Source organism: Morchella sextelata (assembly GCF_020137385.1).
Source record: "Morchella sextelata strain SCLS chromosome Unknown scls_10, whole genome shotgun sequence".
In the NCBI taxonomy this organism is placed as follows: Eukaryota; Fungi; Ascomycota; class Pezizomycetes; order Pezizales; family Morchellaceae; genus Morchella; species Morchella sextelata.
The window spans coordinates 984,377-1,000,273 of record NW_025408625.1 but is presented as its reverse complement, the minus strand read 5'-3'; the positions used below and the strand labels follow the sequence as shown (position 1 = coordinate 1,000,273).

Sequence of the window (15,897 nt, the reverse complement as noted above, 5' to 3'; positions counted from 1 at the left end):
CAGCCCCGGTTGCCATTTCGGAGCCCCACAATTTGTAAATTCTTGAAATTGACGGTTGGCAAATACGCTCTAATACCCTTTTTATATACAATCTTAGCCCGTAGAGCCCTGGGGTTGTTCTATATGGTGATGATGACCTATGTAGGTAAATACATTGTGGACAGGGCGAGTGAGGCTGATGCGCAGCTAAACAAGGCTGCATTCTGCTTACCTGAGTTAGTCTAGTGCCTGAATCGCGCGTTCCCACACTCTGTGATCTTGACAGCACGTGTATTGAGCCTGTTTTGGTCCGTTCCTGGAAACAAAATATACCTACATGTATCTACATACTTGGTATTTACATAAATTACATGTACACACATTACTCTGCTCGAGCTCCACCCTATTAGAGCGTATTTACTAACCGTCAATTCTGACAATTGGCGCTTCGTCACTCTCCAAAGTGGCATCCACAAGTGTCATTTTGCGGCTTGCGCATATGCATTTCATATCCCTATGGAGGGGAAGTGTCAATTTTGAGCGTCAATTGTCGAAAATGTGTATGTAGAGTATACATGTAGTTCTAGAGTACCTACATAGAGTAGGTATTGCATGCACGCGGGGAAGATGTATCGAGTGCATTCTATAAGCTTCCAGACCGCACCACAACGAAAGAACACCCCGTCGACGACCGGTCGAGTTTAAAATCCCTACGATGTCATAAGTAAAGATTACCCCTACCCACAACTCTACCCATTTACCTCAGTATATCCAAGTTGCTCCTACCTAGCGACGCAGATCACCAATTGCAAAAACATAATAACTAGCATCCAGCATCCAGCATCCAGCATCCCGAATGCCATAGCATGACAATGGACTGGACTGCAAACCCATGCACGGGGCGGAAACGACCCCCAGGCGACGACAACGACCTCCAGGCTGAACAGCCGCTCTCCAAGAAGCTCGCGATGCTCAGCATCCACTTTGAGAAGAAGCATCACAGCAACCTGGCTCGAGGTACTATCACCACTGCCACTGGCTATCTTATCTACCCCGATGGCACGCTAAGAATATCGAACGATATAACAGCGCAGTTACACAAGACTGTCCCCGTCACTACTATTACCCGCGCGCACCATGATGACGATAGTATGGAAGTCGATAATGACAATTCAAACGTGGTGTTTGTGCATAACCTTGATGACGAGCTCTCGAGCGACGAGGACGAAGATGCGAAGGGAATCGTGTTCCTGCCGGATATCGAGAAGAAGCTCACAAGGGTACCATATGATATTGCACGGGGAAGTAGCGGCGGCGGCGAGATGCGGCAACCGCAAAAGGCCGGGACGAGTACGGCATTGGTGCTCTATACGGTGCCGACATCGCTTACGGTGTCGGCGGAGCAGGACGACGTGAAAAGGGCCATCATTGAAGCCCGGGAAAGAATACGGAAGAAGCAGGCGGAAGAAGCAAGAGCAAACGTGAATATAAATAGTGAGGTGATAGATGGTGGGGTATTTGAGAGTGAGAGGGACCCTGATGCTATGGATATTGAGTAGGGGACTCTCTCTTCAGGATGATTTTTTTTTCTTTTTAGGCGTTTTATAATGGTGTCTGGTTCTTTCATTTGCTTATCTTTTTTTATTATTTTATTTTGTAATTTAATAATCCGAGTGATCGGGTTGATCGGATTGATCAATTGGTTTGTAAAACAGGAAATAAGAAGGATGTCTCGAGTGAGCTAGCGATAGTGAGTGCAGTACTACATGTCCATGTAGTTGCAACAATGACCAAACATGCATATGTGGAAAGAAATGTACGCAGTCAAAAAAAGAAAGAAGAAAGGACTGAAGAAACCGCTGCAGATATCCATCACAACCTTCCGCCCCCCCCCCCCCCCCCCCCAAAAAAAAAAAAAAAAAAAAGCAAAAGTAGTACCTATCCCTCTGAGAATCCAGTCCCGGAAAAATAAAAAAGCAGGTTAGTCACGACCTGCCAAGAAACAAAGAGAGAGACGGGGGAGTTCCAGCTGGTCCATATGCACTCAAACAAAAAGGAAGAAAGAAGAAAAAGGAAGCTAATATCAGATGTAAAAACAATAAAATGAAATGAAGAAAAAAGGTAACAAATAAAGATCAACACCGCCTCCAAGCCCCCCAAATCCATATCAAATGCACCAAACCGGAAAGAAAAATTGCAGCCAAATAAACCCTTCCATCACCCCTCCGGCTCCCTTAATTCCTAGTGCTGTTCCGTATGTTACCCTCCAGTACCAGGTGAGGTTTCAACCATTTCCAAGCTAGCGGTCTACTTCATCTTATTGCGTGTGCTGCCCATGATACACAGGAGCACCCACAGGTGGGGGATAAGTTGGCCCTCCACTGCTGCTCCCTTCACCGGCGCTGCTATTGTAGTACGGGTTCTGGCTCTGCATCTGGTTCGCGGGATGTTGGGAGGGATGGACTTTTGATGAGCCGATTGGTGGGCCGCCGGTGTAGACCGGGGGCTGGGCGTAGTTGGGGTTGTAAGCTGCACGCAAGCAAGCAACATTAGTTAGCGTCACCTTATATCAACCACTCATTCAACCATGACGACCACTACAAGTTGAAGTTGAACCACATCAACTACCCCTCTAATCTCAATCCCACGCAAATCATACCTGGTGGTGGAACAGTATGCATGGAGTAGTCGGTCTCTTGTTGCCGCTGATGCTGCTGGTGCTGGTAAAAGCTGAACTGCTGCTCTGGCTGCTGGAGTTGTGGCTCCCATTGTGCTCTGCGGTGACGTGCTACTAGCCACTATTAACAATATAGGCGTCAGTATTGCTCATGCGACCTCATGTGCGAACTGGATATGGGAGAAATGTACTCGGTGGTATGGCAGTGGTGCGTTCCCAGCTTTCATCCTCCGGTCCGCGTGGAGCCACATCCCCATGATTACCAGGAAGGCGAGGATCAGTATACCAAACAAAACGCCGTATTTGATATTCCGTGCCTCCTATAGGTAAGAATGCATACACCATGATCAGTATACTGTGTATCTAAGGCCGAATGAGAGAGGGAGAACAAGCGTACGTCACTCCAGTACCAGTTACTACCAGGCCAATTATCGCCGTCATCCCATTCATCGGCACGCTTTGAGAATTTTGATAGTGGTGGAATGGGTATAATAGCCATCTCGAAATATATTGGAATAAACGGACGAATCGAACCGAAACGAGGGACTTAAAGGAGAAGAAGAAGAAGAAAAGAAAAATCACAAAAGGTCAAAAAAAAATGAACGATAGTAAATGTTAAAGGAGAGAGGTACGGTGAGTGATCGGATATCGATTCGAGAAAAAGAAAAAGGGAAAAAAAGAAAAGAAAAGAAACACAACACAATGACAAAGATGCCAGAAACAACGAACAAGCAAACTATGTCAGCTTGAGTTGCCCTGATGCAATTCTGCAGCACGCATACAAGTCCAGGGTATGTATGTATTGTTTGAGGCAGGAACAACTGGTTTGAAGACGTGGGAGTGCCCTCGGCAATTAGGGAAAATGGGGGGTTGTGGCTTGGGAGGTAGCTTGGGCACCATCTCTTTTCGCTTTTTCTTGGAACTTATTTAAAGATCATGGCAATCTGGGAGTCCCTGCCTTGGTACCTAGCTAGAGTAGGTAGAGTACAGGGGGCTTTTGCTTCCCTTGACACCTTGACACCTTGACACCTTGACACGCGAAATTCTTTCTCAAAATAAGGGAATCTCTAGGTATGCCGCCGGATGATCACTAACTTGGGAAAGTCCGGGCCAATCGAACGGCGAAAGGGGACGTGGGGGTTCTCTTGAGAATACATCACAGTGGTAGAGTACCTACCTGCTCTACACGTAAGTAACGGAGAGCAACATGTACATGTACATGTAGTTACTACTCTACTCTAGAGTACGAGGCTTAATAACTTCCAGCTAACTACGGTACTGTAGTAGTACATATATGCCCCTATCTACATGTAGGCTTAATGCCAAGCCTTAAAGGCCTGGAAATTTCGGAGAAATAATCGGCCACGCGTCTCAGCCTCCTTCTCATATCGATCGAGACTTGTACGAGCCAACTGTACGGTCTGTACCTACTACATTGTAAGTTTGTAACAGGTGTAGATATTACACGCCTATAGCCAAGAAGTTGGTACTTGTATCTATCTGCGCGCGCCTGTATGTAAATTTAACTACATACATAACTGTCACAACAGTGATGTTGTGATAATTGGTATCTGGAAACATCACTAATTAGTACATGTATGTAGAGTACTCTACATAGCTGTAACCCAAGGGAAACTCGTCTCACGTGGAAGGGTGCGTTTCGCATGTTACAGCTGTTTCGGAGTTGTAAGACTGCTCGTATGTCTTGGGCTCGACGTCCCGAAATCCGAGAACGGGAATCGGTGAGCCCTTCGGTCTGTTGTATCGATCATAGCTAGCTCAGTTGATCAAGCGGGGTTTGCGCACCGGGAGTTTGGTACCGGGGATGCTGTGCGACAAGGAGAATACATATAGTTCTCTGCATAGAGTATGTAGAGTATGTGCCGATTTGGAAGGCAAAATATACATGAACTTGTTGCGGGGGTGATCGCGGTGGTTGGAGTACGTTCAGAGATCTAAGATACAGTCTTTTGCCTTGGTTGGTGTCCCGGATCCCCTACCACGCAAAACTGACCAAGGTTGAATGAGGAATAGTGGGGCGGGTCGCCCCAAGGCACGAGTGACTGATCATGATAGAATGGTCGACGTCCCCAACAATGGATTCACCAATTTATTTATGGTCTAAACAGTTAATTGGCTTTATGATACTAGAAATATAGCCATGATACATTGCTCAAGGTGTGGATGTGTGGGAATGCCAAGCCTGCATAAAGTTAAAGGTTTGGCTCATTAAATTGCTGCAGTTCAAAACTCTGAACTTCCTAATGGCCTAGCGGTATTGGGCCCGTACGGTTCCCAAGTACAGTGACAGAAACATGGATAAAATGACTACCGCAGTCTTTAGCAATGCCATACCACTACAGTAACACTACCATTTACTTCGTCAAAAACGGAGATAAAGCGGCATATTCTCACAATGCCGTACTGATGCCGTATCAGTTTTACCCCCATTTCTGATACTGTAGTTTAACCGGGAGACCCCCCGCGCGGTTCGGCTCACTCCTCGGCAAGCGGGCTTATAAAATTTAATGGTTTATAAACTTGTCTTGGGTCACCTGGTTTTTGCTCCTGTACTCTCTAGAGGTTGGGGATTGAAATTGATTGTTTTTTTTATTTCTTGTACTTTGCACTAGTAGTGGCCCATATCGCGACCGCGAGTTGTACTTTGGATTATATATGGGTATCAATCAAGTGTTCAATAATTATAAAAGGCCTTCGATCCATGGGGCCTTCGGCCCCCGTTCTCCTCCTTCCGTCAGTAAAGTCGAATTTCAATATATATTAGTAGGGAATGTACGTTCCGTCCCAGATGTAAATGCACCCAATTGCATGTAGCTTTAGTTTTGTTTCTAAGACACGAGAAATACGAGTGATGCTCTGTGACTGGGTCTACCGTGATAGAAATTTTGCTCGCACATCATGGGAAATCACTCGTTAACGAATCACTGTCCGTAAAATCATCTCAACTAGATTCTTGGGTCATATCCCCTTCGCTTTGCTATTTTTTATGTGCGACATATATTTGTTATGAGGAAAGCCATCCTATCCGATATTTTGATGTAGTTGGCTGCCAAGACTTTCCTCCAAAGTCATTTATCGGTATATGACGAAAAAGTATTTAGTGTTTTAATATATACTTGAAGGGAACAGGTTGATAATAGCTCTATAGATCTTCCGTACTCTTTAAAGGTTGAAGGCTAGTATATAACTAATTGGAATTGAAAGCGATTACAGAAAGCTGCCTGAAGAAAACCGATCTCCAAACTGTGCAGCTCTTTGCAACATTTCCTTCTTTTGCTGATGCCCAACCTTGCGGCCTCCAGCGATATCCTTCTCACGATCGAAGGCTCGAGCGCTTGGATTGTCCTCTTTCTCACGTACACTTCCCGATGATTTGTGTTGATCGTATAGAGACCTATTCCGGTTTTTTTCCTAAAATACTATAAGGATTCATTGGGTGCAGAGATATAGATCTAGAGTACTCACATTATATTCTTTGATTCTACGGGCAGTTTCTTCAGCCTCAGCAGCGCTGATACTTGGCTTCTTTGTATTATCTCCCTGGGTTGCAGGCTTTCTAATCCCCATGACTTCGTCATTGAGTCGTTTACGGCGTTCTTCTGGCGATTCTGTCCATAAAGAATTATCTCCACCAGCTTTTTGCGGCGCTTTAGCTCCTTTCCCGCTCTGGAACTTTCGATTTTTTAATTTTGTCGGGTCAACCATTGATGCCCAATCCTCTGACTTCGGTGGTACCAACATCCACTCATCACGCCTCGGCTTGGAATCGTCCGCTTTGGTAGTTTGGGCCTCTGCGAACATTGCTAAACGTCGTTGCGCCGCAAGTTCTTGATCCAGCTTATATAAGTTAGCTCGAAATTACATGAGACAGAAAGAAATTATTTACCTCCGTCCCAGGGCCTGGTGGTAGAGCCGGTCCTATATCTTCGTCACTACTGCTATCATTATTATCACTATCGTCTGGATATCCAGCGGGTAGTTCATTGAGGGGTGCTGGAGGTGGCGCTGGACCAACTGTCCGCCTTTTCTTGCTATCTGGGTCCTCCGTCGGTGGTGATTTTGGGGCTCCTTTTACCAAAACAGCAATAGCAGCAGCAGCAGCAGCAGCAGCAGCAGCTTCTTCGGCCTTCCGTTTTCGCTTGGCGAGAATATGTGGTGGAATTGCAGGGCCGACAAGATCTCCGTCCATTGTTAATGGTAGTTGTTGTTTGGGCAGCTTGTGTTGTTAATGTTAAAGCTTGGTTGCTAGAGCTAGAAAGAAGAGTCCACAATACATTGCTAGGACTGGTACATATGTTAGCCTATCATAGGTATATCTCAGAACAATTGCAACGTCGCACAGCTGTGGCTTCTCAAGAATCGCAAAGTTACTTGGAACTTCGCACAACTGTTCATAGGGCCATCACACGGTTATTTGCCCAGGAGGACTTGCTCTTTGGATTTCAAGATAGCTACAACCTTGAACTCACTCACGTTGGACTGGTATTATTTTATCGGCATCCGCGAAGAAACAGTAACAGCAGGGGAAGCCCTTCAGCCTCCTCAAGGATTGAAGCTTGGGTTTGAGAAATGAGAATTGAGCATAGGCCCCACCGATGAGCTCGATGCCAGATGAGAGCTCAGAGCTCGCAAATGATAATCATGCAGGAAGTAATCAGAACCTACAGACCGAAACTGCAGAAACAGTACAAGAGCACGAAGATTGGCATACGATGGGAATGGATGGGAATAAGGACACAGGTGGGGATGTAGGAGAGCGGGGAGAGGGGAAAGAGGAAGCGCCGATCGGGACAACAACAACGACATCAAGGGTGCTGGAATATTTGCAAGAAGCAAGGAAAGAAAGTGGAGGATTAGGATCAGCGAATGTCTCTGTATTCCACTCATACAAGAATTCTGATGGGGGAGAGATAGAACAAGAGGGTTCACATACCGATTCCCAAGATTCACATTTGCCTCATGCAACAAATGGACGAAATAGCCCTGCTCCGTCTTTCTCCAATCCTGACGATACACCTTCGGTACATGTGAGTTCTTTTTGGGACTTTATTACTTGTTTTATTTCTGACTTTCACGATCTCAGGGTTCTGTGGCATCTTCACGCACCAGTAGTGCATTTGGATCCAGATTCTCACCCTCACCCTCACTACGACCGTTTGATAGGAGATTTCAATCTCGCTTGCAACCTGGGACTCCGACGTTGTCTCAATCACCTCGTGCTCTTTCACCAGCTCTTCTTAGTCCACATTCGAGATCATCTTCATCTGGTAGCCAAGCAGAGAATATTACTTTTGGAGCATTGGATGAAGGATCGGCACCATGGGATGTTGTTCGGTGGACTAAGCTCAAAAAGATCAAGAACCAACTCTTTTCAGAAGCCGGAAAACGGAGTTTTGGCACCCCCACATGTATTACCGTTTCTGCAACTATTGCTGTAGGAACTTCTAAGGGTAGCATTTTAATTTTCGACTATAATCAAACTCTTCAATCTATAATAGGACCCGGAACGCAAGGTACGATTTCCCCTTAGTGCAATAACAAGACAAATCTGATAGAAGTAGCTGTCGAATGTGGTCCTATAACTGGCATGGCCATCTCTGCGGATCATACCACGATTGCCGGAGGCCATTCTTCTGGACATATTTTCACTTGGGAACTATCTAAACCTAGTCAACCATTCCTACAGATTCCACCACTGCCATTATCCCAACTTGAAAACCGAAAAGCGGATGGTCATGTCGAAGGTGTCTCAGTGCTCCATCTTGGGTTTCTCGGGACACGACACACGGCTTTAGTTTCTGGGGATGATAGGGGAATGGGATTTTCACATTTGGCTACTAGGGGGTTAGGGATAGTCAGAAGGGTGGTGAAAACAACTAGGATTTTGGGGCGATATCCCCTGGATATTGCACCCACCGGGCGCCCTCGAAAGCCTAGTTCAGTTCTTGGGTTTTCCGCCCTCCCCTTAGGAAACTCTCCACAAAAAACAGACACAATGGGGCTTGTGGCCTTATTAACACCCTATCTTCTCGTCGTGGTTTCTACAACGCCAATTGCTCAAACGCAACACAAAGCTGCAAGACCGAAGGAGGTTGCGTCCGATTCTGCTCTTTCAGGCTGCCTAGCCTGGTATCCTTTCACGAAACTAAAACAGGCTGCCATAGCTCCGGATGCAACACACCCATCGTCGAATGCACGGTTAGTATATAGCTGGTCGAATGTTTTGACATTATTGGAGCTCTCAATTCTTGAGTCTGGGGAAAAGGAGGATCCAAATCGTCCCCCTGTTTTAGAATTCCGACCTAAAAGTCGATTTCGGTGTGATGAAGCTATTGTAGCCGTGCAGTGGATTAATCGCCAGGTTTGCGTTCTCAATATGTAAAGTTTTGGGTTGCCCTTCTAACTTGAATCTAGATAATCGCTGTCTTGACAGTTACTCAACGATTAATAATACTGGAAGATATTGCATTACGGGTTACAGAAACATTTGATTTGATGCCCAAGCAAATTCTTCATCTAGATGCTTTCTCCACACAACTCGGGCCTTTAGTTGACCGAATGGACGATGAAAGCTCGATGCATCCACATGTAGCAGACGCCTTCTATAATAGTTTCAAAACCTATAAAGGGAGAATGTTTCTTCTGGTACGTCTCTTTCAACCTTTTGCCTGCCAAAGCTAACCCAAATTCAGGGTCAGTACGATTTGTTTGTTGGTGCGCTTTCTAACTGGGCTGATCGGCTTCTTGCAATGATGGAGGTCGGAGACTTTATCGGCGCTATTCGTCTTGCTACAACATACTATATTGGAGAAACTACAAAGTTGACGATTGGTTTGCCCGAGGATTCTAACTTGCGCTACCCAATAGTGCGAGAAAGGCTTTTGGAGATGATGTCTGCTTCTTTACGATATGCTTTTGGCAAAAACCGAAAGTCATCGCAAACCGAGCCTTTAGGGAATGATCAATTACAGGACCTTGCTACTGTTTGCTTTGATGCTTGTTTGGCAATGGGTGCCACAGACTTTTTGTTTGAAGAGGCCTTTGACCATTTCGAACAAGGCTCTGTTCAAGGCATCTTCCTTGAAACGCTCGAGCCACACATTCTAGAAGGTCGAATCCGGTCTGTCCCTCCGACAGTTGTTAAGGCACTTATCAACCACTACACATCCCTCGAACTGGATAGTCGATTAGAAGAAATTATTTGTCACATGGACACAAGGACACTGGACATTGACCAGGTCACAACCCTTTGCAAAAGACATAATCTCTATGATGCAATGATTTACGTCTGGAATCGAGCTCTCGGCGATTATATTACTCCTATGATAGATCTTCTCTCTCTGTTAGTACCATTACTAAGGAACGGCGTGGACGAAAACGAGGATTCAATTTACGCCGTCAATGCGCTCAAAATATTCCCCTACCTTTCCTATACCCTTACTGGACGAGTTTATCCTACCGGAGAAGAGCTTACTGAGCCCGAAGCTTTAAATGCTAAAGCGGCTATCTATCATTTCCTCTTCTTAGGAAAAGCAATTAACTGGCCAAAACATATGAATAAACCATTCCTTACATCGCACAATTCTGTTATTGAACCGTCCTACCCATATCTTCGACTTATCCTTCAATTTGACGCATCAAGCTTTCTAAGCGCCCTGAATGAAGCATTTGAGGATCCTTTTTTGAACGATTCGCCTAAGTCTCTGAGCAACGGCGGGACAACAGGCCTATCAGAGGAACGGATATTCTGCATACATTCAGTAGACCGACAAAGCGTCGTTCAAATACTTTTAGAAGTCATGAGCCCCACAGATTTCCCTCCACAGGATACAATATATCTCGATATGTTTATTGGGCGAAATCTGCCGAAATACACTCAATTCATACTTCTGTCAGGAAGTGCTTTGCGCCGTGTTATTGTCGGTCTTTGTAACTACCCCGGAGAAGATATTGCCGATGACTGTCAACTCAGCGTTGAGTACTTACTCACTGTATACCATCCCCCTGATATCGACGACCTTATTGAGCTTTTTATAAATGCGAAATTTTATCGAGTCCTGAAGTCAATATTCCGCTCCGAGAAGCGCTACGCGAGACTGATCAAAACTTATTTCGAAGACCAGGAATCACAGGAAACGGTTTTTGATTGCATTGGAGACTATCTACGACCTCACAGTGGTCTCAACGAACGACAGTTTAAAGAGGTCCGAGTTGTCATTGAGCAGAATGCACGGCAACTGATTGATATTGATTGTATTCGAACAGCGCTTGTTGTCAATACCTACGTTCCCGAGATCCATAGGGTTCTCCTTGACTCGATTGAAGATCGCACTCATGATCAGTTCCTGTACCTCCGTACGATCCTTGAGCCACAGGACGTGAACGAAGGTCATGGCAACAAAAGGCCAGCAGCAATGTCAAATCTCTCATTCGTAGAGTTGTATATCAGGTTAATGTGCGAATTCGATCCCCATCACTTGTCTGATTTTGTCGGCGGGTTACAATCAGGCGATCTTCGCCTTGAGAAGGTCTTACCGGCGCTGGAGGATAATGGGGTTATGGACGCGGCGGTTTTATTGATGGCTAGAGAAGGTCAAATTCGGAACGCGATGAACCGATTGATAGCTCACTTTGACACGTTGGAGACAGCTTTGAGCGGTATACTCAGCGCGACTGTACATGTACATGGGTCGCAGTTGGGTGCAGGCGCAGCAACAGAGACTCTACAATCACTGCAGAAGTATGCCCAAGTTGGTGTCTGGCTTTGTCGGGGTCAGATGAAGACCGGAAAACGAATGATAAAGGCCTCCAGAGCAAAAAGGAGGTCGGATGAAGAGCCTTTGAGTGGAGAGGAGATTCTATGGTTAGATCTAGTGGATGTTGTGGTGCGCATTGCAAAGAATTGCATCTCAATTCTGAACAGACCTTCTGCGAACGGGATGATAACCCTTGATATTGAAGTCAATGGCTCAGCCGATCATCGCTCAACTGAAATCGATAAAGGGAAAGTTATACAATCACTTCGTCTGTTTGTCCAAGACACCTTTTCAGCGCTCCTGGCAGCAACATCGAGCTCACAAACTGTATCGTTTCTTCACATTCTTAGAGCTTTCCTCTCCCGCGCTTCAATAGCTTCACCTTCGCTCTCAGAACTTCGCAGCGTTCTTAGCGGCATTTTCGAGGCATATTTATATGAGGAGCAGATCTTATCACTCGCGAATCGATTACTTGAAAAAGACCTATTTGTTCATGTTGATGAGGCCGCCGCATTACGCCAGAAAGGATGTCGCCCAATATCACAAACATGTGAAGCCTGTGGTAAAAGAGTGTGGGGCCATGGTGCGGCAGGTGGTATTTACACCGCTTGGGAGAAGCAGCGAGTAGGAAATCTTAAGCGTGTAGAGAAGTTACGCGAGGAGCGAAGACTAATGGCTGAGGGACCATTATCTGCTGTTGCACGGGGGAAGAGTCGGGCAAAGATAAGTGATATTGGTGAAATGGGCGGAGAAAGCTCTAACGATACTCGTGGTGAGGGAGACGAGTTCGGAGATAGAGGGGAGGAGGAGGCTGGAGAGCTTGTGTTGTTTAACTGTCGACATATTTTTCACAGGAGGTGTCTGGATAATCTGCAGGAGCAACACTCCCTAGATAATGACTGGGCATTTCGGTGTATTATCTGTGGGCATGCTGGGAAGAGCGGACAATAACGAGGATGGTGTGTTTTGAATAAAATATCATGGAGCGTCTGCAATTGGATTTCTTTTCTTGCTTGAATGAGGGGATTTTTGTCTTCTTGCTAATCTCTGGACTATTGGTATAATAGATGAGAACTCTTCATGTATCTATTCATCAATTGTAATTTGTATATGTGGTGATAATAATGATTATAATAACGATGATGATGAAGATGACGATAGGTCTAGGTAAGGTATAGGCATGCACTAATGCCTGGGTGTATAAATACGTTGGAAACATCTACGTATTAACTATGTACATCCTCAAGTGAAGTAGACGGACTTAAACCATATTGCACAAATACTGTACTATAACGAATTCCTACTTCATTACATACTACATTACGCATTAACGGGTATACCATACCCGGGCGTTAATTTAGTCCTGAGAATTTTTGTGAGGTCGTTGCTACGAAGAGTTCTCAGAACTTACATGTAATTGGTTTTTTGTAGTAAAGCTACATGTACATGTATATACATGCCTACGATATGTATATACATGCTTACGATATGTATATATTAATTGTTTATATATGTAGGTAATTTAACTTCCCCTTGTACTCAGGTAGCTTATGGTAAAATAATTAAACAGACGAACATAGTTAAAATCATATATAAAATTCAATCATGCACGGCCATCGTGCTCCGAAATAGTCGATAGCCGTGGACCGCTCGCCGAAATCACCATTTGAGGTTAGAGTGCACATGCATGTCTTGGCGAAACAAGGATCAACGCACACACACACAAAAGTAAGAAAGAGGAAAAAAAACTTTCCACCCCACACAGGCCTAACAAAAACCCCACTGCGCTTTCTTATCCCCCTCCTTCTTCTCACCACCCCTCCCCTCTTCATCGTCCATTCCTCAACTCTTCTTTCTTCACCAAATTTCTTTCTCTACAATTACATACCATTACAATGGAAGGAAAATACGACGGAGCGATCGGTATCGATCTTGGTTCGTAGCCTGCAATGCTCTCTGAATCTATAAAAAAAATTATTACGCCTCTATTGCGTATTAATTATTATGATTAACTAACATTGTTTTCTATTGCAATTTAGGTACCACCTACTCTTGTGTGGCCATCTATGAGGGTAGCGGTGTTGAGATCAGTACGTTTGCCTCTTCTCCATTTTAGAATTTTCCCAATTTTCGAATAGCTTGACGAATTGGAATTTCTATTTTTTAAGAAAAAATAGAAAAGTTACTGACGGTTTTTTTCCCTTTTACTTTCAGTTGCCAACGAGCAAGGAAACCGTGTCACCCCTTCTTTCGTTGCCTTCTCTGAGAAGGAGCGATTGATCGGTGATGCTGCAAAGAATCAGGCTGCTCTCAACCCCCGAAACACTGTATTTGACGCTAAGTATGTCGATTCATTTATATTCTTGCTCATTGAGTGATTATGAAATATTGCTGTATTATAGATTGATATGATTAACTCGAACAACTTGCATCGAAGACGGCTAACATTTGTGGATTTGCAGGCGATTGATCGGTCGTCGTTTCGACGACCCAAGCGTCAAGAAGGATGTTCAGTCATGGCCCTTCACTGTTGTTGACCGTGAGGGTAACCCATACATTGAGGTTGAGTACCTCGGTGAGACCAAACAGTTTTCTCCTCAAGAGATCTCATCCATGGTTTTAACCAAGGTATGTATGCCGATTTTTCAATTGTGGCATAGTGTCTTATGCATTCTTGTGAAATCCTATAGATGAAGGAGATTGCCGAGGCCAAGCTTGGTAAGTCTGTGGAAAAGGCTGTTATCACCGTTCCAGCCTATTTCAATGACAACCAGCGTCAGGCTACTAAGGACGCTGGTGCCATTTCTGGCATGAACGTCCTTCGTATTATCAACGAGCCCACCGCGGCAGCCATTGCCTACGGTCTTGGGTCAGGAAAGACCAACAAGGAAAGACACGTCCTTATCTTCGACTTGGGTGGTGGAACTTTCGATGTTTCCCTCCTCCACATCCAGGGTAAGTCTATATCAGAGAATCTTGGAGTTTCTTTTTACGATCTAACGAATATAAAGGTGGTGTTTTCACCGTCAAGGCCACTGCTGGTGATACCCACTTGGGAGGACAGGATTTCGATACCGCTCTCCTTGATCACTTCAAGGCCGAGTTCAAGCGCAAGACCAAGCACGACATCTCTGATGACCCACGTGCTCTTCGTCGTCTTAGGTCCGCTTGCGAGCGTGCTAAGCGTACCCTCTCCTCTGTCACTCAAACTACTGTCGAGATTGATTCTCTCTTCGCTGGAGAGGATTTTAACACCTCCATTACCCGTGCTCGTTTTGAAGATATCAACGCCTCTCTTTTCAAGAGTACCATTGCCCCTGTTGAGCAGGTCCTGAAAGACTCCGGTCTCTCCAAGGACAAGGTCGATGAAGTCGTTTTGGTTGGAGGATCCACCCGTATCCCTAAGGTTCAAAAGATGTTGAGCGATCTTTTCGATGGAAAGAAGCTCGAGAAGGGTATCAACCCTGATGAGGCTGTTGCCTACGGTGCTGCCGTCCAGGCTGGTATCCTTTCTGGAAAGGCCACTTCCGAAGAGACTGCCGACCTCTTGTTGTTGGACGTCGTTCCCCTTTCTCTTGGTGTTGCCATGGAGGGTAACATCTTCGCTCCTGTCGTTCCTCGTGGTCAAACTGTCCCCACAATCAAGAAGAGGACATTCACCACTGTTGCCGACAATCAGACCACTGTTCAGTTCCCCGTTTTCCAGGGTGAACGTGTCAACTGCGAGGACAATACTTCTCTTGGAGAGTTCACCCTTGCCCCTATTCCCCCCATGAAGGCTGGCGAGGCTGTCCTCGAGGTTATTTTCGAAGTCGATGTCAACGGTATTCTCAAGGTCACTGCTATTGAGAAGTCCACCGGCAGATCTGCCAACATTACCATCTCTAACTCTGTCGGAAAGCTGTCTACCACCGATATTGAGAAGATGGTTGCCGATGCTGAAAAATTCAAGTCAACCGATGACGCTTACTCCAAGAAGTTCGAGGCCAGACAACAGCTCGAGAGTTACATTGCCCGTGTTGAGGAGATTGTCTCTGACCCAACATTGAGCTTAAGATTGAAGAGGGGCACTAAGGAGAAAATCGAGGCTGCTCTTAGCGATGCTATGGGACAGTTGGAGATTGATGACTCTGGTGCAGATGACTTGAAGAAGAAAGAGCTTGCTCTCAAGCGTGTTGTCACTAAGGGTATGTTTTAACCGCTTTCTTCTTAGATCTAATAAACTAATTTTCTTATTGCAGCCATGTCAACCCGTTAAACAAATAAACTCGAAAAGCAATAAAAATTTCTTCTGTTCAATGTTCTGGTATTTCTATTTTCTTTGACGCTGTAATCCAATGGTTATGATACTGTCACCAAAAAGTACCTTTTTTTTTCTTTTTCTTCATGGGGGTTTTATCACTTTTGGTTTGCGTGCCATGAAGTAGGTGGCGAAAGGGAAAAGGGATACGTAGCTTTATGTTT

The 15,897-nt window shown here is 45.2% G+C and overlaps 5 protein-coding genes across 5 annotated transcripts; 3 read left to right on the top strand and 2 right to left on the bottom strand.

The window, feature by feature from the left end:
- Positions 1-845: 845 nt before the first annotated feature.
- Positions 846-1,538, top strand: H6S33_001245 (uncharacterized protein; the record flags this gene model as incomplete). The annotated part of the gene is made up of 2 exons (XM_044832601.1): positions 846-996; positions 1,069-1,538. The coding sequence occupies 2 exons, from the start codon at positions 846-848 to the stop codon at positions 1,536-1,538; spliced, it is 621 nt and encodes a 206-aa protein (XP_044694212.1).
- A 758-nt stretch (positions 1,539-2,296) lies between these two features.
- On the bottom strand, positions 2,297-3,155 carry H6S33_001244 (uncharacterized protein; the record flags this gene model as incomplete). Its single annotated transcript, XM_044832600.1, has 4 exons — positions 2,297-2,508; positions 2,639-2,777; positions 2,848-2,976; positions 3,054-3,155. The coding sequence occupies 4 exons, from the start codon at positions 3,153-3,155 to the stop codon at positions 2,297-2,299; spliced, it is 582 nt and encodes a 193-aa protein (XP_044694211.1).
- Positions 3,156-5,884: 2,729 nt separating this feature from the next.
- H6S33_001243 (uncharacterized protein) lies at positions 5,885-6,866 on the bottom strand (the record flags this gene model as incomplete). The annotated part of the gene is made up of 3 exons (XM_044832599.1): positions 5,885-6,088; positions 6,143-6,514; positions 6,564-6,866. 3 exons carry the CDS (start codon positions 6,864-6,866, stop codon positions 5,885-5,887), a joined length of 879 nt encoding a protein of 292 aa, XP_044694210.1.
- Positions 6,867-7,272: 406 nt separating this feature from the next.
- H6S33_001242 (uncharacterized protein) lies at positions 7,273-12,384 on the top strand (the record flags this gene model as incomplete). The annotated part of the gene is made up of 7 exons (XM_044832598.1): positions 7,273-7,704; positions 7,761-8,190; positions 8,239-9,038; positions 9,092-9,322; positions 9,370-10,881; positions 10,943-11,024; positions 11,186-12,384. The coding sequence occupies 7 exons, from the start codon at positions 7,273-7,275 to the stop codon at positions 12,382-12,384; spliced, it is 4,686 nt and encodes a 1,561-aa protein (XP_044694209.1).
- Positions 12,385-13,328: 944 nt separating this feature from the next.
- H6S33_001241 (uncharacterized protein) lies at positions 13,329-15,691 on the top strand (the record flags this gene model as incomplete). The annotated part of the gene is made up of 7 exons (XM_044832597.1): positions 13,329-13,368; positions 13,473-13,523; positions 13,648-13,774; positions 13,896-14,061; positions 14,124-14,388; positions 14,445-15,620; positions 15,675-15,691. The coding sequence occupies 7 exons, from the start codon at positions 13,329-13,331 to the stop codon at positions 15,689-15,691; spliced, it is 1,842 nt and encodes a 613-aa protein (XP_044694208.1).
- Positions 15,692-15,897: the final 206 nt, after the last annotated feature.